General features: G+C 48.1%; 1 protein-coding gene across 1 annotated transcript in view; it reads left to right on the top strand.

Moving 5' to 3' along the window:
* Positions 1 to 23,619, top strand: part of Cdh3 (cadherin 3) — a 47,918-nt gene that overhangs the window by 5,790 nt on the left and 18,509 nt on the right. The window contains exons 3-7 of the mRNA XM_075977114.1: positions 19,495 to 19,577; positions 20,533 to 20,658; positions 20,823 to 20,978; positions 21,079 to 21,223; positions 22,928 to 23,103. Of these exons, the coding sequence (XP_075833229.1) occupies positions 19,495 to 19,577; positions 20,533 to 20,658; positions 20,823 to 20,978; positions 21,079 to 21,223; positions 22,928 to 23,103 (686 nt within the window). The remainder of the gene's footprint in view (positions 1 to 19,494; positions 19,578 to 20,532; positions 20,659 to 20,822; positions 20,979 to 21,078; positions 21,224 to 22,927; positions 23,104 to 23,619) is intronic.

The raw sequence follows: 23,619 nt of genomic DNA, 5'->3' as shown, positions 1-23,619 counted from the left end.
GAGACAAAGTTTCTCTGTGTAGTCCTGGCTGTCCTGGAACTCACACTGTAGACCAGGCTGGCCTCGAACTCAGAGAGATCCACTTGTCTTTGCCTCCCAAGTGCAGGGATTTAGAGCATGCATCACCAGCACCTGGCAAATAAATGTAATTTTAAGAAAAGAATAAATATGTTGAGATAAGTGCCAAATTAATTAGCTTATTGGCATCACCAGCTTAAAATGCCCGTGTACCTAGCACACAGACCAAGAAATGGCATCACTGGTAACTCAGATGCCCCTTGCCTTCCAGCTACCCTTCTCTCAAGATAACTACTATTCTTATTTCTGATACCCTAGATTAATTTGCCTGCATTAGAACATTATGTATAGTCATGTAGTACCCTCCCAGCAACCCCAGCACCTGGGAATTAATGGCAGAAAGATCAGAAATTCTAGATCACCCTCAGCCTGTGATATTTAAGAACTTGTCTCAAAAAAACAAATGGGCCAATGAGATGGCTCAGCAGATAGACACCTACTGCCAAACCTGAGTTCAGTTCCTGGAACCTACATGGTGGAGAGCAAGAATTGATTCTTGAAAGTTGTTCTCTCTCCTGCATGTGTGTGCGTGTGCTGTGATTCTCTCTCTCTCTCTCTCTCTCTCTCTCTCTCTCTCTCTCTCTCTCTCTCTCTCTCTCACACACACACACACACACACACACAAACTAAATAAAAAGCGAATAAGAAACAGACAGGAAAGATCGTATAAACTGGGAATGGTGGTGATGCATGACTGTAATTCAGCACAGAAGGGAAAGAAGGCAGGAGAGTCTTGAGTTCAAGGCTAGCGTGGGCTACATTGTAAGACCTTGTGTTAAAGGAAAGAAAGATATGAAATGAACTATATACTCTTGGACCTGGCTTCTTTCGTTGCCCATGTTGAGATCTTCATGATTCTGGGTGTGAGGGCAGTTGAGTCTCACTGTTTTATCCCACTGTGTGACCATCTGTGGTTCTGCAAGGCTGTCAATGGCCATTTGAGTAGTTTTGGCTATTAGTACTCTGTACAACACACACATACACACGCACATACACACAGTTCCTGCAGGGACTCTAAAGTGCATACTATGCAGGTTCTTTGCCATTGAGCTACACCCCCGTCTTCCCTCATGAACATCTTTTTATCTTTTCGAGACAGGTTCTCATAATGTTGCCCTGTCATACATGGAACTCACATAGACTGAGCTGACTTTGAACTCTTGGAGATTTACCTACCTTAGCCTCCCAAGTGCTGGGACTAAAGATGTGTGTCATCATACCCAGCCCATGAGATTTTTGTTCTCATCTTCTTCTGAACCTGTGTCCCTTTCTGAACACATTTGCTGGGTTAACCCTGGGTCTCCTGTGCAGCCCAGTACTGTATGGTATTGTATCAAGTGAATAGCTGTCCTCTGTCCTAAGATGATGCTGTCTTTTGGATGCTGTTACCTCCTAGACTGGTTTCTCATATGGCCAAGTGCTAAGGACACAGCAGGTTTTTAGTATGCATTTGGTCCTTCCCCTTGGGGTAGACTCTCATCCTGTTTGCTGTTAAGTTAAAGGTTGTTCCTTTTCCCCAAAATAGGAAGGAAACCTGTCTTAGTCACTGTTCTATTTCTGTGAAGAGACACCATTACCAAGGCAGTTTCTAGAAGAAAACATTTAATGAGGGTCTTTCTTACTATCTCAGAGGGTTAGTTCATGACCATCGTGGTGGAGAGTGTGAGGGCACACAGGCATGAACAGTTGATCCACAAACAGGAGGCAGAGAGAGACTGGGCCTGGTGTGACCCACCCCCAGTGACACCCTCCTCCAACAAGACCACACCTCCTGATCCTTCCTAAACTGTCCACCAGCTGGGAACCAGACACTCAAATATGAGCCTATGGGAGCCATTCTCATTCAAACCACCACAAAGCCTGACAAGGGCTGTAGCTTTCTAGGCAGAGATTTTCATCCTGGCCAGGGCAAGGGCGGGAAGCAGCTTTCTCATTCTGTCCCATGGTCAAATCCAGTTCACCCCTCATTATAGAAGCAGTGAAGTATCTGAGATCTAAAGCCAAGCTGAAGTGGTCATTCAGCCCACAAATGCCTGGGCATGTACTTGCTGTGAGATTCAGAGTTGAGCAAGACCCATAGCTTCTTGTGAGCGCCCAATTAGAAACACACACAGGGTCCGTCTTCAGGCAACTGTAATTGCTAATCCTCAATTCAACACCACCCTATGCCCCACCCTACTTCAGACAGGCTCACACTATGTAGCCCACATCGTCCTGATCCTCTCTTCTCAGCCTCCTTGGTGCTGGGATTACAGCGTGTGCCCGATTATGTTCTAGGTGCTGGGGATCCATTAGTGAACAAATGTACAAAAGCCCTGAGCTTCAAAGGCTGCTTTGAAAAGTGGAGAGACAGCCAAAATAAGTATTGGGGTGGGCAGGAGTTGAGATTGACATTAGAAGGGAATACTAGGACGGCACCTATAGGAAATGATGTCTTAGAGACTGGGGAGGAACCAGGCTAGAGAGCTGGACATGAGATATGGCAGGGAATGCTCCTGCAGGTGATCGGCACGGATTCCAGGACTAAATCCAGTTCATATGGCTGGACCATAGAGTGCAAAATGGAGAGGGGAAGTGAGAACTGTTTAGGACTGTCTGAGCCTCAGCAAAGGCAGCTAGGTAATGTTCAGGAAAGGCAGGACAGATGCCTAGGCCCTGCCATAGCCTTGCTGAAGCCAGGATGCTGAACCCCCACGCTGTGTCCCCCACCCTTGCCTCTCCTCCCTGGCTTTCCTCAGCCCAGACGATGTTTTGTGCATTGACCCTTATCCCTCACTTTGTTTATTTGGGCAGAGGAACTAGCGAGAAAAGGTCCAAAAGCCGTCAGTCTAAACGCGATCTCTTTTTTATTATATTTATTTATTGTGTGTTCATGTGTGTGCGGGATCCGTGAGTGGAGAAGGTCAGAGGACAGCTTCCAAGAGTCGCCTCTCTCCTTCTGCCATGTGGGATTCAGGCATCAAACGTGGTTGCCAGGCTTGGTGGCAAGCACCTTTATCCACTGACTTGTCTCACCAGCCCCTGAGTGCCACTTCTTGAGAGCTTACGCATTCCAGAATCACACTTTGTCCTTTATGTACTAAGCCCCTTTAATCCTCCTAAAAGGCCCCACGGGACGGGTGGAATTGGCCCCAGTTGGCGGGATTGGAAACCTACATTAGTAATTTTGTGACTTGCCTAGTGTCATCTACACTCTGCTATGGAATCGGACCTTGAGCCCCCCTAAGCGTACAGTGCTAACCATGTGGGAATCAGGTGGTTGAGGGAGAGCTATTGCTAGTCCTCTGACTCCAGACAAGCCAGGGGAAGATTGGAAATAGCTAACCTCTGACTCAGGAGCCTTGAATTCCTGTTCCCTCCCCTGGTCTCTGTTAATCACCGTGAACTGGAGTGGTGAGGCTGAACACTTCCGTCCGACCGCTGTGGCATCTCCTTTAGGATGGGGGTGGGGTTCAGATACCAGGCCTGGCAGGGCTCCGGCTGACGTTCTTAGCAGACACTGCCACTGGCTGTTCATTCTCTGCCTCGGCTTGACCCACACCTCCCACCCCTGGCCTTGGATAGTAGAGCTTGAAAGACTTCCCAACCACTGCCTGATTCCCAACCTCACCCTTCTGGGTTCCTGGGAGCTTTAGCAACAGTGGCCTAGAAACTCCACTAGCTACCTAGGATGCAGGCTGCAGCTACCCTGGTCTTGCTCGAAAATACCTCATTCTACCAAAGCAAACCTCTTTAAACTCCTGCTTCGCCTTTGTCCCTGACTTAGCAACAGAGAAGACGGCTCAGAGCCACACAGCCAGGTGTGTGGGGGAACCTAACTTAATGAGTACAGATGGCCGGCTGCTTCGCCTCATGGCCTGAGGGAGAGCTCTGGGCTGAGGAGCTGTAATCCCAGGCCTTCCTCTCCCTTCTTAACTTCAGGATCCCATCTTGGCTCATTGGAGAGTGCCTAAGGGCCAGGCATTGTGGGACATGCCAGGGATCCTAGGACTTGGAAGGTGGAGGCAGGAGAATAGAAGGCGCCTGAAAGCTGGGCGTGATGGTGCATGCCTGTAATTCTAGGACTTGAGAGTCTGGGGCAGAAGACTGTGGAGCAGAGCAGCTTGTCTTGATAAATACATAAATAGACTGCCTCAGAGGACTGGAGGTAGAGCTAGCTCGGTGGTAGAGCGCATGATTAGCAAGTCTTTGATCCCTCGAATTACATGTATAGGAGTGCACGTTCATATTTCTAGAAGAGTCTCCTAACTCTCGAGACACAGGCTAGCCTGGAACTGGAGACCTTCCTGCTGCAGCCTTCCAGGTGGTAGAATTACATCCATGTTCTGCCAGGCCTGGCTTCCTTTCTCAAACTTGAGGGCCATAGGACCTTTCCTGATCTGTCTCTTGTTATAATTGTGTGTGTGTGTGTGTGTGCATGTATGCAATAGCAGGCACTTAAAGGTCAGAGGACAGCTTGCAGGAGTTGGTTCTCTCCTTCTAGCGTGTGAGTCCTGAAGATCAAACTCAGGCCGTCAGACTTGGTGGCAGGCACCGACCCATCTCATGGTCATGGGTCACTTTATAGAGAAATGAGAATCACCATCTAAACTGAGCATGTAGCACACAGGTCTGTAAGCCTAGTGCTCAGGAAACTGAGGTGGGAGGACCATGAGTAATGCCAACCTGAGCTGTATTGAAAGATCATATCCCCATCCCCCAGATCCTTTTAGACTCTGGTTAAAACAGCCAGAAGAAACAGACCTATGTACTTAAAGGAAAGGGGAAATTTCTATCTTGATGCTTACCCCAAACTGTGTGACCCGAGGCTAGTTCCTCTAAGCTCCACCTAGACGCTCTGAGTGCCCCAGTGCCCTGGGGCTACGAGGAAGGTTCTGCTCAGGCTATTTGGAGAGACAGTTGGAGGGTCTGCTAAGGGTTCCGTGCCTCTTGGCACATCCTGGGTGTCCTGCTTCAGGCTAACTGCTGGCTGAGCTGCCTTCATGGGACAAGCCCTGTCTTGTATCTTTAGGCATGGGGTAAAGAGCTGCTTGTGGGTTCCCCACATACAAGCCAGAACAAGACACAAGCCCCACGCCCAGCCCTCTCCCTATGGAGTCCCTCAGCCCAGCTTCCCAACAGCCTCCCAGACCTTTTTATCCTTATCCTTTATGGTCTTTATTCCATTACGGAGTTTCCCTGCATTCCCCAGTTTGGACTGAACCCTACTCCCACTGGGTTCTTCTCTACCTTTGGCCTGTGAGCCAATAGTTTGCAAGTTTATCTTTTGTGAGGGTGGTGTGTGCTCTTAACTGCTACCGTCTCTCCAACCCCTGAGGTTTTAATTAAACCATGCACATATGCTCCCTATAGATGTAAACACTTTTACAGTAAAATGTGTGGCCCTTTCTATGTGACAGGCGTGATTCTAAGCTCTCGATACATACTGGCTCATTAAAGTCTCAAGCATGGTTTAAAGGAGGTACCGTCACCCAGTTTTACAGGTGAGGGAACTGAAGTCAGTTAAGTAATCCCCCCCCCCGCCCCCAGGTCACACTGAGCATAGCAGACAGAGAATTTGGACTTAGCAGACTAACTCCTCGTCGGTTGCAGCAAATCGTAAATACATACAAGGTAGTTCTTTTTCCAGATTCTACTCCCTATGAGCAAGCACAGTTAGTGGCTTAATATATTCCTATTTTGTAGATTCTTTTAATTTTTTAAAACATTATTTGTGGGCTGGAGAAATGGCTCAGCAGTTAAGAGCACTGATTGCTCTTTCAGAGGACCCAGGTTCAATTCCCAGCACCCACAAGGCAGTTCACAACTGTCTGAAAATCCAGTTCCAGGGGATATGACACCTTCACACCAATGCACATAAAATAAAGATAAATAAATCATAAAAAATTAAAAAAAAACACATTATTTGTGTATGTAGAGAGTTTGGAGTCAGGTTTTCTCTTTCTGCGGTGTGGACAGCTTGGGTTGTCAGTCTTGGTGGCAAGCTAATTCACCGACTGTACAAAAACGTGAACACACACACAGGAATTTTTAACAACTGGACTATATCATGCATACATCTTACTGTACAGCTTGCTTGGCTTGCTAAAAGATGCAGGCATCTTTCCAGATTGTGAAACGCACATCTATCTTGATTTTGACCACTCCGGAGTCTTCCAGTGGTAGACAGGACATGATTTATTTGAGCCAGCCCTCTGTTTTTATCTTTTACAGATGTGGTGATGGGGAGGAGCTAGCACAAAAATTGTGAAGTGTTTGGATTTTTCGAAATCTATCAGGAGCCGCCTTATTAGGAAAGACAGCGGCTAAGAAGTGATGGAGTGGGCTGTGCGCCTCAGCCCCGTGTAGGCAGACGGAGCTTTTATGGCCGGGCTGTGCTGCAAGCCCAAGATAAGGCATCTGCACTATTTAAAAATCATTAGTTTTCACTGTAACATTTTTTATGACTCCATAATGTGAATGTTTCCAAAGCATCTGAAACCACCCAAAACCAAGACAGTTGAAAGTTTAAAGACTTAGACATGACTGCCAAATGTATTCACACCGACATTTTTCTCAACCACTCAGAGCTTGAAAGTGGTTCAAACAGAACAAGAAAAGAAAAAGCATTTTTCTCCCCTCAGATTTTTCTTTAGACTTCAGATTCTGCTAGCAGGTCTTTTGCTCCCTAAAAGATGGTTTCTGGTCTTAAAGCAGACGCTCATTTCTGATCCTATTTTACCACTGAAAGAGATATATAAATTCTTTCTTAATCCCAGATAGTGCTGTGGGAGACAGTCTTGGGCAGGGCACAGTTGCACTGATGTAAAGGGTGCATTCCGGAAAGCCTCAAATAATTCATAGCACCCATGATTTGAGACGTATGTTTGAATGTGAACACATGTGTGTGCATGGCCCAGCCAGACGGGAGTTTACAGCCCCACCGCCTCTGCAGTCTAACAGCTGTGTGAGTTTCTACAGTTATTTTTAATACAAGATAATTGGGATTTAGGTTTTGTTGTTGTTGTTTTAAGATTTATTTTCTATGATGCTCTGTCTGCATGTATATAAGTGCGTCTTATGTGTGCCCAGGAAAGTCAAAAGAAGGCATCAGATCCCCAGGAACTGGAGTTACAGACAGTTGTGAGCCACTATGTCGGTGCTGGGAACCGAACCAAGTTTCTCTAGAGGAGCAGCCGGAACTCTTCACCTCTGAGCCATCGCTCCAGCCCCCAAGACAGGGATTTGTGTGTCTTTTGTTTGTTTGTTTGTTTTGTTTTTTCGAGACAGGGTTTCTCTGTGGCTTTGGAGCCTGTCCGGGAACTAGCTCTTGTAGACCAGGCTGGCCTCAAATGCACAGAGATCCGCCTGCCTCTGCCTCCCAAGTGCTAGGATTTCTGTGTCTTTAAATTTTGCACATGAAGTTTTGTTTGTGGAATTATTTCAAACTTGTATTTTCTTTTTAATGATTTATTTTTATTTCATGTGCACTGGTGTTTTGCCTGCATGTATGTCTGTGTGAGGGTGTCGGATCCCCTGGAACTGGAGTTACAGACAGCTGTGAGCTGCCATGTGAATGCTGGGAACTGCTCTGCAAGAGCAGCCAGTGTTCTTACCTGCTGAGCCATCTCTCCAGCCCCTCATTTCACACTTCTATAGTTGAAGTTTGCATAAAGTTTATCAGTAGTGTGACGTGTAGGGTGCTTGGGCTGGGTCTGTTTGTTCCCTTATTAGCTGCAGCTCCCGGGTCAGACTGTTTTTCTAATCACTGCACCTTAGTTTCTCATCTATGAAATAGAGGTGTTAGGTACTGGAGAGATAGCTCAGTGGTTAGGAACACTGACTGTTCTTGCAGGAGACCCAAGTTCAAGTTCTGATACCCACATGATGGCCCATAACCGTTCTTAACACAGTTATAGAGGATCCAGTGCCTCTTCTGACCTCCATGGGCACCAGTTACACATGTGATGCACATATATACATACAGGTGAAGCGTTCATACACACAGAATAAAACCAAAAACAAATTTAAATGCATTTTGAAAATAGAGATATTAGCTGGGCACGATGAGAAATAGAGGAAGGAGCATCGGGAGTTCAGTCGGGGAGTTCAGGGTGAGCCTTCGGTACATACGGATTTGAGTGCAGTTTGGGCTACATGAAATTCTGTCTCAGAAAATAACAGTTAGCTGGCTGCAGTCATGCACACTTTTAATCCTAACACAGGGGCAGGCTGATCTCTGTGAGTTCAAGGCCAGCCTGATCTACGTAGTGAGCCTGATCTATGTAGTGAGTTCCAGGACAGCCAAAACCATATAATGAGGTCCTGTTTTGAAAACAAACAGAATAATGATAATAACTAGGCATGGTAATGCATGCCTTTCGGGTTGTGGGGGGAATCTTGCTGTGTAGCCTGGCTGACCTGGAACTCACAGAGATCCCCGTTTCTACCTTCGGTGCTGATGCACTGTAAGAGATTGGTATCAGCTCAGTACAAGGAGAATCATTTGCCTCAGAGGGACAGATGGCAGGGAATGAGAGACAAAGACAGGAAGTAGAGGATGAGGAAAAGGTGAAGAGAACAAGGGAAAGGGATATTCTTCCTGGAGGGGAACAAAGACTGCCTCTGGTTGGAGGAGATGGAGAGGAAACGGAGGTGGCACGCAGGAAAATGGCAGTTTATAAAGGAAAGGGGCGGGCGACCCTGTGTTAGGATGAGGTGTTTAGTTTTAACTGGGCATGTAGGGTAGCCGAATGGGGCTCCTGATTGCTAGACCTCGGTAGTTTGGTAGCTGGACTTTAGTTGTGGAGCCTCGGGAGGAGGAAGTAGCTAAATAAGGGAACAGACCTTGGTGGCCAGCTTTAGGGCTGTAATCTATGTAATCTAGTGGTTTTTAGCTAGGCAGAGGGATTGGGGGAGAAGAGCAAGGCCTGCCAGAGTCATGGTTGCCGAGTCCAGGCTAGCTAGAGTCCCTTCATGCACCACCACACCTGACTCTTGCCTTTAATTCCACTATTTGGGAGGCAGAAGCAGGTGGATCTCCATGAGTTCAAGCCCACTCTGGTCTGGTAGGAAGTTCCAGGCCAGACAGGGTTATATAAAAGCCTGTCTTAGAGAAAGTTACTACTACTAATAAGCAAAGTGAAGTTGAAGATGAGGGGTTAGAAAAGAAGGGCTAGGATGTGGTTGGAAAGTGGAGGTAAGGATTGCATATTAATGTTTTTGAGGGGTTTTGTTTGTTTTAAAGATTTGTTTTTTAATATATATGTATGTGTTATTTGACAAAAAAAAATCCTGGGGAGATGAGACACCCAGATTGGGAACCCATAATAAATAGACCAGATACCACCAAAGATTGCTTACTTTTAATGGGGCTACTTAGGGGATATGGGTGAGGGGCAGAAATGACTCAAAACAAAAGCATCACCAAAGCCCACCCCAGCATGCGTGACAGCTCAAAAAAGCTGGGCACCTGAAGAGCACTGCACTGCCTGCCGAACGCTTGTCTGGTTGGAGACTGTCCAGGGAACTCTGGTCTAGACCTCTTCCGGACAGCCCACTGACTTCTACTTTCTCCAGGAAGCTGGTCTGGTCTCAGTCTTCTTGGCAGCTCAACTGCTCTGGCTTGGGGGGGGGGGGGTTGGGGGGATGGGGGGTGTTAGTAAATCTGGTCAGTTTCAGGTACTTCCTGAGCTATCTTGAGTTGTTTACCTTCCGTCTCAAGGAGCTCCTCCCCTGCAGGATGGAATGACTTCCTCTCTGATGGGCTGCTATAGTATCTGTATGTACCTACTTGAGTTTGTGTACACCATGTTCTTGCTAGTGCTGGTAGAAGCCAGAAGAGAACATCAGAAACTCCTGGAACCAGTTACAGGCAGCTGCAAGCCACCCAGTCTGGGTGCTGAGGACTAAGCAAGGGTCCTCTGCAGGAGCAGTAAATGCTCTTAACCTCTGAGCCATCTCTCCAGCCCTTTTGTTTCTGTTTTCTGAAAGCAAGAGTCTTAGGTAGATGCGGTTAGACGTGGACTGTGCTCTGTAGTCCCTTGAACACATGAGCTTCTTCTGGTCCTGTGTCCCTCCTGAGTTCTGTGTTACTGGGGCACCCCACCCAATCACCCTAAGATCAGTGCCACATTATTGATGAGCTTCAAACAAGAATCACATTCTTTAGCCCTCCAGAACACAGTAGATTCAGGGTGTGTCTCCAGAACCTCGTGGGGTTTCAGCCTGGCCACTGTTGGCACTCTGGAGAAGCACTGGACCCCCAAGCGTGCTGGAGATTAACTTCAGTGAAGCCAGCGTGGGGATGGACCCTCCAGCATGCCCTGGGACAGCTCAGCCAGAAGCACAGGGGCTCTCAGCCTGCATAGTGGATACATTCCCCGCATGCTTCTCTACCCTACGGCCTCTCCCTATTGGTCTGCTCAGTTCTAGTCCTATTCAACATTGTTTTCCACCGCCATCTTTTTGTGCTCTCTTGCCTCAGCCTTTGCACAAGCCACCACAACTGTCCGTCTTGGTATCCCCTTGTTTAAACGATGCCTAATGAACAGGGTTCAAAGACAGGGCTCGGATCCATCTCTCCTCGTTTGTGCGGTGTGAAACTATTAATAATATATAATTGTTGGACGTGTACTATAAATGGCTCCTTGTGATCTTTTCCCTGCTTTGTAGAGCACTGTTTTTCCTTGGGAGAATTTCTTTTATAGTATTTGAGGCTATAGTGTAGATATTCGAGCGCCTGTAATACAGCCTAGTCAAGCATTCCATTGGAAGGTTATGGTGTCGTTTTTCTTCTATGTAAGCAACAGATTTAAGGATCCTCGTAGGTCTATTTTTGCCATATCTGTGATAATTTCTGGCACCGTACTCATAAATAAAGGGCTTATTTATGGGTTTTTTGTTGTTTGTTTGTTTGTTTTGGTTTTTCAAGACAGAGTTTCTCTGTAGCTTTGGAGCCTGTCCTGGAACTAGCTCTTGTAGACCAGGCTGGCCTCGAACTCACAGAGATCCGCCTGCCTCTGCCTCCCAAGTGCTAGGATTAAAGGCATGCGCCACTACCACCCAACTTAGCAATGGCCTTTCAATTAGTATTTTTCAGTGTATTGTGTGTATACAGCTTTACTTTGGAAAACCCCAGCATCTTTCCAGTCAGTTCTACATGCTTTCCCTCTGTGCCTCTCGTCGTAACACTCTTCAGAAGCTTGTTTGCTCTGTGAGGCAGTTATGTCCCCAGACAAGCTAGAACCGAGGCAGATATGTCCCCAGACAAAGTAGAACTGAGACTTCGAAGGCAGTGTCTCCTGCCACTCTCACAACTGTTGTGTGAGCACATCCTGATCAGGTAGATACTTCCCTCTTCCTCTAGTCTAACACCCGATATCAGCAGGAAATAGGCCAGGACTGATCAATCACTCTGATGGGTCTTTGGTCCTCAGATGGGCCATTTTCTTTTGCCAGAGCATCTAACATATTTGGACATTGGAGCTATGTAGGACCTTCATATTGTGGCTGGGAAGTCCAGTGCCCCCTTTCAAGGCTGTTTCCTTGGGCGTGGGAAGGAAGGAGTCTGGGCATTTCTAACCTAAATTCAAGCAGATATCCTCAGCACAATGCCCATCAGTTTGCATAAATCTGCTTAAAACGCTTCCTTTCTTCCACAGCTCCAGGACCTGAGGTTTATAGTGGTGTCAGTCTAAGATCTGAGGCCAGCCTTCACGGGAGGCCTTTTAGAGAGGAGTTTTGAACCAATGCCAGGGGCTCCAGGTTCTGTCGAGTGTCTCCTATCTAGGGCAGAAACACGAGGCCCCGATCTTTTTTGTTGTTGTTCTTGTCCATTTCTATAGAAACAGTCCCGTCTGAAAGCTGTGTTTCCCAGGATCCAGCGGGCACTTCTTCCTTGAGTTTGTTCCCCTGTCCAAACCCCTGTGGGGAAAGCGAGCTGCAGCAGTCAAACGACTTTGAGACCTTGGGTGGGTGTGGAAGTCAGAACTGTCTAGGCCTTTGTTTTCCAGCCTTAAAGTTTGAACCATTGCGTCATGTATTCATTGGTGCTCATCAGCTCACCTCAGAAAGAGCATGACACAAGCCCATTCATGCCCCCGTGAGTTAGCCAGGATGTGAGGCCTTGAGAGCTTCACAGCCAGGAACAAGTATCTTCTCTCTCTGAGGAAGGTGAGGCCAGCACAGGATGAGTGATGATGAGACCGGGGTTGGGGCTCAGCTTTAGTCTGAGACAGTGGCAGAAAGCCACAGATTCCAGGAAGCGTCCAGGAGGAAGCTGTAATGGTCTGCCCCGGGGCTTAACCTCTCAGCAGTTTCTCTGTGATGCCTAACTTACAGAGAAAATGACTCATGTTCTCACAGATGCCCAGCAAGTTTCCCTAGAGAAGTCTGTGTGTCTGTGAGATCTCTGTCCTCTGCTTCCCCCAGTGAGCCACAGAGGGGACGGACACACACACACACACACACACACACACACACACACACACACACACACACACGCTGCAGACAGCCCTTCCAGAAGCAGACTGAGCGAGTTTTCTTCTGTGTTCTTGGGCACTGAGCATCTACTCCCTTGGCTCTTCAAGTGTAACAATCACAGCTAACCTTTGTGCAGATGGGGAGATGGTTTTTTTTCTGTGGTCTAGAAAGGACTAGCTAGAGGAGGGGGAGGGTAGGTACTGGGGAGATGGTCCAGGGGTAATGAGCACTGGCTGCTGTTACAGAAGCCTCAGGTTCAGTTCTGGGCCGCCTGTGTGACTTCTCACAGATACCTGTAACTGCTGTTTCAGGGACTCTCGTGCCCTCTCTGGCTGCTGCTGGTATTGCATGCACATTCAGACAAAAACACTCAAAGAAATTTAAAAGTACGCATAAAAAAATTTAAATATTTTTAAAAATAAAAAAGGCCAGCTGGGTGTGGTGGCACACACCTGTTATCTTAGTACATGGAAGGCGAAAAGGCAGGGAAATTACTGCAAGTTTGAAGCCAGCCTAGCCTACATAGTAAGTCCAAGGCCAGCCTAAGCTGCATAGCAAACCTTACCTTAAAAGAGTGAGGGAACCAGGGAGTTGGCTCAGCTGATAAGAGCACTTACCCTGCAAGCGTGAGGACCCGAGTTCAAACCCCCACATGAAAGTCTGGCTTGGTTGTGTGTGCCTGTAACCCCAGCCAGCATCATTGAGGGTGGAGACGGGGTGGTGGGCCTGAGAGGGCTTGCTGTCCAATCAGCCCAGCTGGAGGAGGGGGTCCCGGGTGGGGGACATCGTGGGGGCCACTTCCCATTCAATAAGAGACTTTTCAAGGCAATAAGGTAGACTGAAGTAGACACCTGATACATTGATCTGGCCTCCGCATGTGTGTTTATGTACACGCTCACATGTATGTGCTATACACACATATGACACATGTATACACAGCATACAAAGGGAGCTGGTAGAAGCCAAGACTTGGATCTAGACGCGCTGGCTAACCGTGCTTACGTAGACTGACAGTACCTTTTACTAAAGTCTTATCCTAGACCAGGCACACATTATTATTATTCTCACTTTTCAGATGAGTGGATTGAATTTCCAGATGCCCACACCATTTCGTAGTCATACAGTTGACAGCCAAGTGTGCTGGACCTCTGTGTTCTTCACTGACTGCCTTCAAGATTTGAAGTCCTGCGGCCTTTTAGCTGTTGGGACTTTCTCTCTGAAGCTGTCCCTGGGGCAGTTCACAGCACCCTCTATCCCTTTGCCCCTACAGCCTCTTGTTTGCTGAGTTGCCAGGTTGGAAGCGTAATACCTACCTTGCAGGTGATATTGTTTCCCAGGACTGGGAAAGAAAACACTTAGCTGAGTGTCTCCAGCAGAGTGGGTGTTTGAAGCATGTCCCTGCCTGCCTGAACTCCTGCCCCTTGGTTGTATTCTGCTTCCTGTTGAATGTGGGTTAGAGCTGATGTGTCTGGAATATGTAGCCTGCGGGGGAGCCCAAGATACCCATTAATACATGACTGCTGGCTGCTTGATTGCTGGTACTGTCCCCTCTGAGAACAGATGGACACCCTAGATACTGAGATCTTAATGTACCATGTAGTAGTGGGAAGTTCCAGGAGACAGCAACAGGGTGTGCTGGCGTTCCTTGGGAGTAGAATGTGTAGATAATAAGAGGAGATTTTTCTGGCTTACTGTGGATATGGCATATTTTAGAATTTGGGGGGCTTAAGGCTTATGAGTATTGGGGACGTCATTAGTGCCCTGCTGGGTAACCTGGAAGAATAGAATAGGGAGCTGCTGGAGTCTCCTGCAGTTCAAGATCAGAAACCAAAGTAAAGTAACTATTACATTTTTTATGTTTGTTGTTGTTTTGAGATAGGCTCTCCTACAGCCAAGGATGGCTTCAAACTCCAGCTGACAAGCACAGTGAACTCGATTCTCCTGCTTCCACCTCCTACGGGCTGGGGTTATAAGCATACAATACCACGCCTGGCAAATGTTAAGTCAGTGTTTTGAATAGCTGTACGAGGGCTGGAGAGATGGCTCGGCGGTTAAGAGCACTAGCTGTTCTTCAAAGGTCCTGAGTTCAGTTCCCAGCAACCACATGGTGGCTCACACCCATCTGTAATAAGATCTGGTGCCCGCTTCCTGCCTGCAGGCATACATGCAGGAAGAACACTGTAAAGATAATAAATAAATAAATAAATAAATAAATAAATAAATAAATAAATAAACCTCAAAAAAAAAAGAATACAGTAGTAACCATGGGGCTCCAGAACAATCTGCAATAAATAATCACCTCATTTTTGTCCCAGCTACAGGGCTCTCTGTCCAGAAGCCTATTTCTTTTGGATTGCTTTTCAGAGATACTTTTCCATTTTTGTTGTTGGTGTTTTCCATTTTATTTATGGGGGGATGGGCACAGTCCAGGGGAAGGCATCAGCTCTCATAAGGAGCTGGAGCTGCCGACGTCTGTGAACCTCCTGACATAGCTGCCGGCAACTGAGCTCCATTCCTTGTGATTGATGAGGAAGTGTTTGTAACCACTGAGCCATTTCTCCAGCTCTCAAATACAGCTTTAAGAGGACACATGTGGACTAGGGTTGTGGCTCAGTGACACAATTTTTGCCTGGTATGTGTAAGGTCCTGGTCAATACACCATTGTCACACACACACACACACACACACACACACACACACACACACTAATAAATAATGAAGTACAAATGAGGATATTAGCAGGGAAACAGATCATTTTTCTACTATTAAAACGATAAGATTTATTAGCAGTATGCTCTAGGATCTTCTCGTAGGCTACGGAATAAGGATGCCCATCTCTTATAGCTTGTTTATTTTTGGGGTGCTGGGGAGTCAAATCCAAAGCCGCATGCTAGGTGAGTGCTCACCACTGAGCTAGCTCCCCTGCCCTGTTCATAGCTTCCTGTAACGTGCGGTTGATGTTTCATTGCATGGATGATGATGATGTAACCAAAGGCAGTCCCTCACTGATGCACATTTAAGTTGACTCTGCACTTCTGCTGTGTCAGCCGGGAATTGTTGATTAAGTTGATGGATGGTGTAAATGGCTAAGGAAAAGTGGCTTCAGAGCGCCCTGTAGGAATTTGGAGATGCGTGCGGACAAGCACTTTTAGCGCGGTTTCTGGGCAGATGTCACGGGTGCACAGGTTTGAATGAATGCCTTGCTGAAGGATCTGACTTTAGCCTCTGCTGGGCTCTGCTTCTAAATCTACTCTTTAGCAGTATGGGTTTAGGCAAGTCATCTCACCTTGGAGTTTCCTCTTGGTGGGGATCCTAGGTGATGCTGTGTGTGGTCGACAGAGTCGTGTTTTGTGCTCTGATTTGTGCGGTCCTCGTGATGGTTCTGTAAGTCGAATGGTGGTCTTCCAAATCTAAGCCTTTAATAAATTAATCTGAGTTCTACATCAAGAAATCGGTGTTCATGCCAAGTGGTGGTAGTGCACGCCTTTAATCCCAGCACTCAGGAGACAGAGGCAGGTGGATTTCTGAATTCAAACATTGATACTCACAACTAACAGGCTTTAAAAATAAAAATATAGGGGGCTACAGAGCTGGCGCAGTAGTTAAGAGCATGGACTGTTCTTGCCAAGGACCCGTGTTTGGTTCCCAGCACCCACATTGGGCAGCTCACAGCCCCCTCTAACTCCATTTCCAGGGTGTCTGATGCCCTCTTCTGGCCTGCTCAGGCACTGCACTTGAGTGCTGTACTGGCGTACCTGCAGGCGAAGCTGCCGTATGCCTCAGGTGAAAAACAACAAAGAGCTGGCTTTAAGAATGATCTCTGTTATTTCTGTGGATGAGGAATAATGGGAAGTGGAGGAAGCTCTTGGGAAGATGAAAAAGACCATGTGACTGAGGTGGTTATGGAAATGACAGGTTTCAGATAGGTCTGGGAACTACTTTTAGCATTTTCATTGCCTAGCTATGTGACTTTAATGAACATGTTAAACCTCTTAGCTAGACGTGATGGCACATGCTTATATTTAAGGTGAGTTAGTCTTTATCTTTTTTTTTTTCATTTTTCAAGACAAGGTTTCTCTGTTTAACAATCCTGGCTGTCCTAGAACTCGCTTTGTAGACCAGACTGGTCTCGAGCTCCACAGAGATCCATCCACCTGCCTGTGCCTCCCAGGTGCTGGGATAAAAGGTGAGCACCACCACTGCCCGGCTAGTCTTTATCTTACATCTGTTGTTCCTGGTCATCTTTCTAGGATTGAGGAGAAGCAAAATTCTTCGGGTGAGCCTGCAGACATGTGCTGTAGAATAAAAGCCAGGGCCACTCCATGGTTCTCGTGGCTCCTGGCACCCTCTGGAATAGAATCAAGCCTGGTTCCTTTCTTCCCTTCTTCCCCCGAGCCAAGTGTGTTAGCCCAGGACTCATCGTCAAGGAGGCAGGCTGTCTCTAAGCAGTCTTCGCTTTCCTACTCGCACATTCCAGCTTTCCAGGAGGATCCTGCCTAAGTGTGTGTGCTCTGAGCTTTGGGGTTCAGGGGCTCCTAAAAGCCTGCCCTGGACTCCTGGGGGCTGCCCGTGGCTCGTTATGGTAGTTAAGCCCTGGGGCCCCTTTGACTGACTTCATCCACCTCCATAAGCTCTGCCAGCTTCCCAGCTTCACAGGGTGGAATCTTGCTACAGGAAACCAAAATGTGTTGCCCCAGAAGATGCCTGGTGGATATAAATATTTTTGAGCAAAAGGCAATTAAAAAGTACCACAAGAGGGGCAGGCATGTTGGTGCACACCTTTAATTTAATTTCAGTTCTCCTAGGATGACTCTCTGAGTTCAAGACCAGCCTGGTCTACAAGGCTGTATAAGAAGACTTTGGAGAGAGAGAGAGAAAGAGAGGGAAGGAAGGAAAGAAGGAGGTGAGGGGGTATATACTCAGATGTTTAAGCCCTGGATTCGATACTTAGCACAAAGAATAAAGATGGCTGGATGGATACAGATGCAGATGCAGGGGCTGGAGAGGCGGTCAGCAGGTAGAGAAGAAAGGGGAGGAGGCCCTTTCTGCCCTCCCAGCTTTCCCCCAACAGGCTATAATTCTCCTTTCTGAAAGCCGCTCTTATCAGTAAAGAAACCTCGCTCCATGAGTTTGCTCCCTGGATTTACATCAGTTTCCTGCCTCTGTAAGTGCTTCCCTTTGTCTTGTGGCTTCTCTGAACTGCACTGTTCACTGTTGTAAAGTTCTAGCCGCACGGAGGCTTCGCCCATGTGACACATACTGAATGCGTTAATAAGCTTGTTTTTCTCTTCTTACTCTGTCTTTTATTACAGGGTCTGTCTGGACTACCGAGACTGCCAGCTTCGGCTGTTTGGGGGAGGGGGTGTTTCTTCCTCCAGGGGCGTGCATCCTGCCTCCTCTCTGGCTTTGCTTCTCCTCCTTGCTGCACGTCCCTGCTGTTGAGTCATTTCAAAGTGTGGTGATACCGCGGTGTTTCTGTCCGCGGTGTTTCTGTCCGCGCTGCTTCCGTGGACACCTGCCATTTCCGGTTGCAGCAGTGATGAGCACCTGTGTGATGCAGTGCTGCTGTGGACATCTTAACATGCACTTTTGGCTGGAGATTGACCTCGGGGCTTTGTACGTGTGAGACAGCACTCTACTGCTGAGCTACATGCTTAGCCTTGAGACTACACTTTATTTTTTTTCTCAAATCATATTACTTTGTGTGTGAGTGTTTTGTCTACATGTCTGTCTGTGCACCGCATGCGTACTTGGTATTCACAGAGGCCGGAAGAGGGCGTCAGATCTCCTGGAACTAGAGTCACAGGTGTTGTGAATCATCATGTTGGTGCTGGGAGTTGAACCCAAATCCTCTGAAAGAGTAGCCAGTACTCAATGGTGACCGCCTCTCCAGCCCCACTGCCAGACTTTTCCACAGTGGCTATTCACTTACACGTTCCCACCAGCCATGCATGCGAGGTATCTGGTCTCTCCACATCCTCCCTCTGGGAGTGCGACTCCATATTGTCTAACATTCACTCAGCCCTAGGCTTGATCCCAGCAACACAAATCAGGGGGGTGGACTAATAGCTAGCTTGGATGTATGCTGGTGACTTGTAGTCAGTAACTCCAACTGCTGGGGAGATGGCTCCGTGATTAAGAGAACCGGCCACTCTTCCAGAGGATCCAGGTTCAATTTCCAGCAACCACATGGTGGTTCACAACCACCTGTAACTTCAGTACCAGGGGAATCCGAATCCCTTTTCTGGCCTCTGTGGTGCATAGACACACAGGCAGGCAAAATACCTGTACATGTAAAATAAAAATAAATAAAACTTTTTTGGGGGAGAGGGGGCGTTGCAGGTAGAATTGAAAAGAAGTATGATGAACTTAAGTTACCAGAAACTGCAGAAAGTGTCTGTGGGTAACAGTGTCACACGGTGTCACATCCTTGGATGCCCGCTGTGTGTAGATCGTCTCCAGGAAATCATCATCCTTTAGATATAACTCAACAAAGCTACCAGCAACTGATGCCATGAATGTTCCCAGCCTTGGTTCTCTGACCTGGTGAACAAAGAGGCTGGACACACAAGCCGATGGTGAGGTGGTCCTCCCTCCACCAAGACCAAATAGAGGGGCTGAAGAGGTAGCTCAGTGGTTAAGGACATGGACTGTTCTTCCAGAAGACCTGAGTTCAGTTCCTAACCCTCATATATCAGGGGGCTCAAAACACCTGCAACTCCAGCTCCAGAGCATGACTCTCCTGTCCTTCACGAGGCACCTCACATATAGCAGCATACACTCATACACATACAAATGAAAAGGATATTTAAAATAATGGTAAGACGGTGTGTAGAAACGCCATCTGAGACTTGTAACCACCTGCTGGACAGAGACTCCGGATGCTACCACTTGGTAGTCCTTAATCTAGTCAGGGGGCGGCTTTCTAATTCCCTCTTTCTCTTTTCCTCACAGTGGCACTGACTGGACGCACTGGACATGAGATGCATGGTGCTGACCATGGAGAAATCACCGTGCTGAGCAGTAGGACAGTCCAGGTAAAACACCATGTTTGTCTTCAGGATAAAAGGAAGATGCTGTGTTCAGATTACTGCTGGCCAGTCTGATTGCTATAGCAGTGAGCCCTGCCTACCATCCACGAGCATCAAAGGCTAGTCAGAGCAGGGAAGTGACCGTGACTGAAGCTGCCCAGTAGGAGGCACTAGAGAGGCAGCCCATGAGGTGGGAAGAGGGGCGTGGCTGCCAGCACCCTGTTCACTAAGGCTCTGTAGGTCCCTCCCTTCCAGTTTGGTCCATGTTACCGTGTTAACCCCAAGTAAAGTTCGTTTCAACACAGGACTGCCAGTCCTGTGAACCTCTAGGATTGTAGACCTGAGGCACTTGGCCCTGCTTCCTGGTGTCTTCCCTGTGTGGCTCAGGCTGTCCTGGAACTCACTCTGTAGACCACGCTGGCCTCGAACTCACAGAGATCCACCTGCTTCTGATTCCCAAGTGCTTGTATCAAAGGCATGTGCCACTGCCACCCAGCTTCCTAGTGCCTTTAAATTTTTGAATAGTCAAATGTTCAAGACAAAACTGTTTAAAGCCATATAACGACAGCCTCTGTCTCCATCTGCTCATACCCCTGCCCACCTTCTTGAGAAGGCAGAGATGAGCACTGTGAGCAGGTTCTGTCCCTTTGGTTTCCTTCTACATGTCACACACGATTAGGACAATTATTCCTTGCGTATATACAAATAAAAATAGACTGTTCCTCTTCTTTTCCTTTATTTTTAATACTACAAGTGTTATTACTGGGCCTTTTTTTTGACACCGGGTCTCACATGATTTAGGCAGTCCTCCAGGTCCTCAAATTGCTGGTGGCTGAGGATGACCTTTTATTCCTGATCTTTGCCTCGGCCTGCTGAGCGCTGGATTATGGGTGTGTGTAACCACACCTGACCCCTTTCTCCTTTCGTGTAAAAGCTAACATATTCACACCTTTGTTTGCAGGCAGGGACGCCTGCAGTGAGCGCCCTGCCCAGCCGCATCTTACGAAGACGCAAGAGAGAATGGGTGATGCCGCCGATTTCCGTCCCCGAGAACGGCAAGGGTCCTTTCCCTCAGAGGCTGAATCAGGTATGTCTGTGCCTTCCGCTTGGGCAGCACTGCTGTCTGCAGGGTTTATTGTCTGAAGACCTCAGAGCAAGGTTCCTTGCTGCCAGGTGGGGGCTGCAGAAGGCTCCTTGCCACCAGGTGAGGCACCTGTCACTTTGTCAGCTGTCGTTTTATTTTGTTTCCAGCTCAAATCTAATAAGGACAGAGGCACCAAGCTTTTCTACAGCATCACTGGGCCTGGAGCAGACAGTCCGCCTGAGGGCGTCTTCACCATAGAGAAGGAGACAGGCTGGTTGCTGTTGAATATGCCACTGGACAGAGAGAAGATTGTCAAGTATGAGGTAAGTAGCCTTCAGTATCTAGTGTAGATGTTTTTCCTGAGGTAAGCCAAGGCCTGGTGAGGGGGGAACACCAGCTGACCCCAGACCTCTGTGCCTACAGCTTTATGGCCATGCAGTGTCTGAGAACGGTGCCTCTGTAGAAGAACCCATGAACATCTCCATCATCGTGACAGACCAGAATGACAACAAGCCCAAGTTCACTCAAGAGACCTTCAGAGGGAGGGTCATTGAGGGAGCAACACCCGGTAAGATTGGGGAGGGGCTGCCCTGGGCCTGCGGGGTCCAGATCTAGTCGGGGATCAGCTTCTGGAGGTCGCTATGTGTTATACATATATTCCCTCACACCGCCCCGCCCGCCCACCCCGGGAGTCCTGATCGAGGCTGACCTGTGGCCGAGCTCAGGCACATTTGAGGACTTCCCAGAAGCTTGGGCTCAGCCAGACTTAGAAGCTCAGAGTTAAATCTGGACTTTACTGCCTGTGACCTTGGATACATCCATGACCTATCTCTGCTTTTCAACCCAAATGGGAGTATCAGCCTTGAAATACTGTGAAGGTTAGGAACAACCCGTGCGCTGAGGGTGCAGCTCGGGTGGAACACGTGCTGACTGGACGAGAGGCCTTGGGCACCAGCACCGCACAGTAAAAGGGCTTTTACTGTGGAGGACCCAGCCAAAGTTCTGCAGCCACAGGGCAAGCAGCCAGGCCCAGCAGGAAAGCAAAAATAGGCTACTATCCCTAGGGAAGAGGAATAGAAGATGAGGGAGTAGATGTGTGCTCCTAAACTCAGTGACAGGCACTGGGGACAAGGACAGGGTCAGGGTCCTATTCTTTTGGAGTAGTCTGCAGTCAAATGCTCTACCACTGAGCTATCCCCCATTTTGGAGTAGTCTGGACTGACCACCTCTTGGCTGTCTGGCTGAGCGTTTCAGAGATGAGTTGATCAGAGATGGCCAATAACAGAGATTCCCACCATTAAAATAATTGGTTGTTTTTATTTGCTTGTTTTGATTTTTTTAGACAAGATCTACCTATGTAACCCAGGCTAGCCTCAAACTTGTGACCCTCCTGCCTTAGCCTCCTGAGTTCAAGCTTGCACCAAACATTGATAAAAATGTTGGTCTCACTGTACAGCTCTGGCTGGCCTACAACTCACCATGTAGACCAGGCTGGCCTTGGACTCACAGAAAGCCACCTGCCTCTGCCTCCTGAGTGCTAGAATTACAGGCATGTGCCACCATGCCCAGCTTCTAAAGGCCTTCTGTTGTAGTGTGGGTTTGTTTGGAACATGGTCTCACTGTGTAGCCTTTGTTGGCCTGGAGCCTGTTGTGTAGATCAGGCTGGCCTAAACAGTCTTTTTTTTTATTTTATTTTTTATTTTTTTGCTTTTCCCTTCCTGATCCTGAGAAAGCCCTGAGGCAATTGATCCCGGTGGCAATAGGGCTTCAGTTAAAGGTCGGGGTTTTCCTGTCTTGTTATTCTGCTGATCCTAGGCTAGCTCTTGTGGCTGCTAGAGCCATAGCCATTACATTTAGCAGAAGGCTGAAGAACAGCATGCATACTTACTGTTTGATTGAGATAGAGTCTCCGCTACTCTGTAGTCAAGGCCAGACTTTAGCTCATGGGCAGTCCTCCTGCCTCAGCCTCCAAAGTTCTGGGATTACAAGCTTGTGTCAACCTTTCTCCAAATTTATTGGAAATCACTACCATGGTCACAGCTGTGGCTGGAAGGCTCAGAGATATGAAGAATGTCCCCGGTGACTGTGACCAGCATAAACTGAGAATCCATTTCCCAGGAAAGAAGGGTGTGACGGCAAGTGGGTTCCAGGAAGCTGGCTGCCACTGAGCTAGAGAGAGATCCTTGTGGTGTTGGCAGAACATCACAGGGCTCCAGAGTAGGCAAGGCTGGTACTGGAGAGAGAAAGGTGCTAAGCGGCCCCTTCTCTGCAGGCACGTCTGTGATGCAGGTGACAGCCACAGATGAGGACGATGCCATCCACACTTACAATGGGGTGGTAGCTTACTTCATCCAAAGCCAAGAACCAAAGGAGCCACATGACCTCATGTTCACCATCCACAAAAGCACTGGGGTCATTAGTGTCCTCTCCAGTGGCCTGGACCGGGAGGTAAGTGACCTTTGGGAAGGTACTATGTGCTAAAGCCTGGCTAGAGTGGAAGCTTCTGTGGCTGCCCCAAGGTCAAGGCAAGGTAGTGGAGACCCAGGTCGTGTGCATGGGCAGCCGTGGAGACCCAGTGGGCAGCCGTGGAGACCGAGGTCATGTGCATGGGCAGCCATGGAGACCCAGGTCGGCTGCATTGACTTGGCTGCTCCTGCACTTAGTTTTGCTGTCCCACAGCTCTTTGGGCCAGTGACCTGCTGCCTAACCTGCTGGCTAGATCCCCTAGGGGGTGAGGAGGCAGCTGTAAAGTGCAGGCTTTTGAGCAATTCTCATTTCCTGTCCAATCGGCTCATTTAGTTTACATATTGCCGAGATTTGTCCCCTGTGTGCCACAAAGGAGAACTAGCTCCGTGGATATTGGAATTACCTTCTGTTTCCTAATGAATATCTTTGCCTATGTGGAGCAGCCGAGGGTTGGCCAGTGCTGGGGCTTCCACAGGAGAGCTGCCGGGAGATGAGGCT

The sequence above is a fragment of the Microtus pennsylvanicus genome, chromosome 6, assembly GCF_037038515.1.
Source record: "Microtus pennsylvanicus isolate mMicPen1 chromosome 6, mMicPen1.hap1, whole genome shotgun sequence".
NCBI lineage: Eukaryota > Metazoa > Chordata > Mammalia > Rodentia > Cricetidae > Microtus > Microtus pennsylvanicus.
This window is presented reverse-complemented; position numbering and strand designations above follow the sequence as displayed.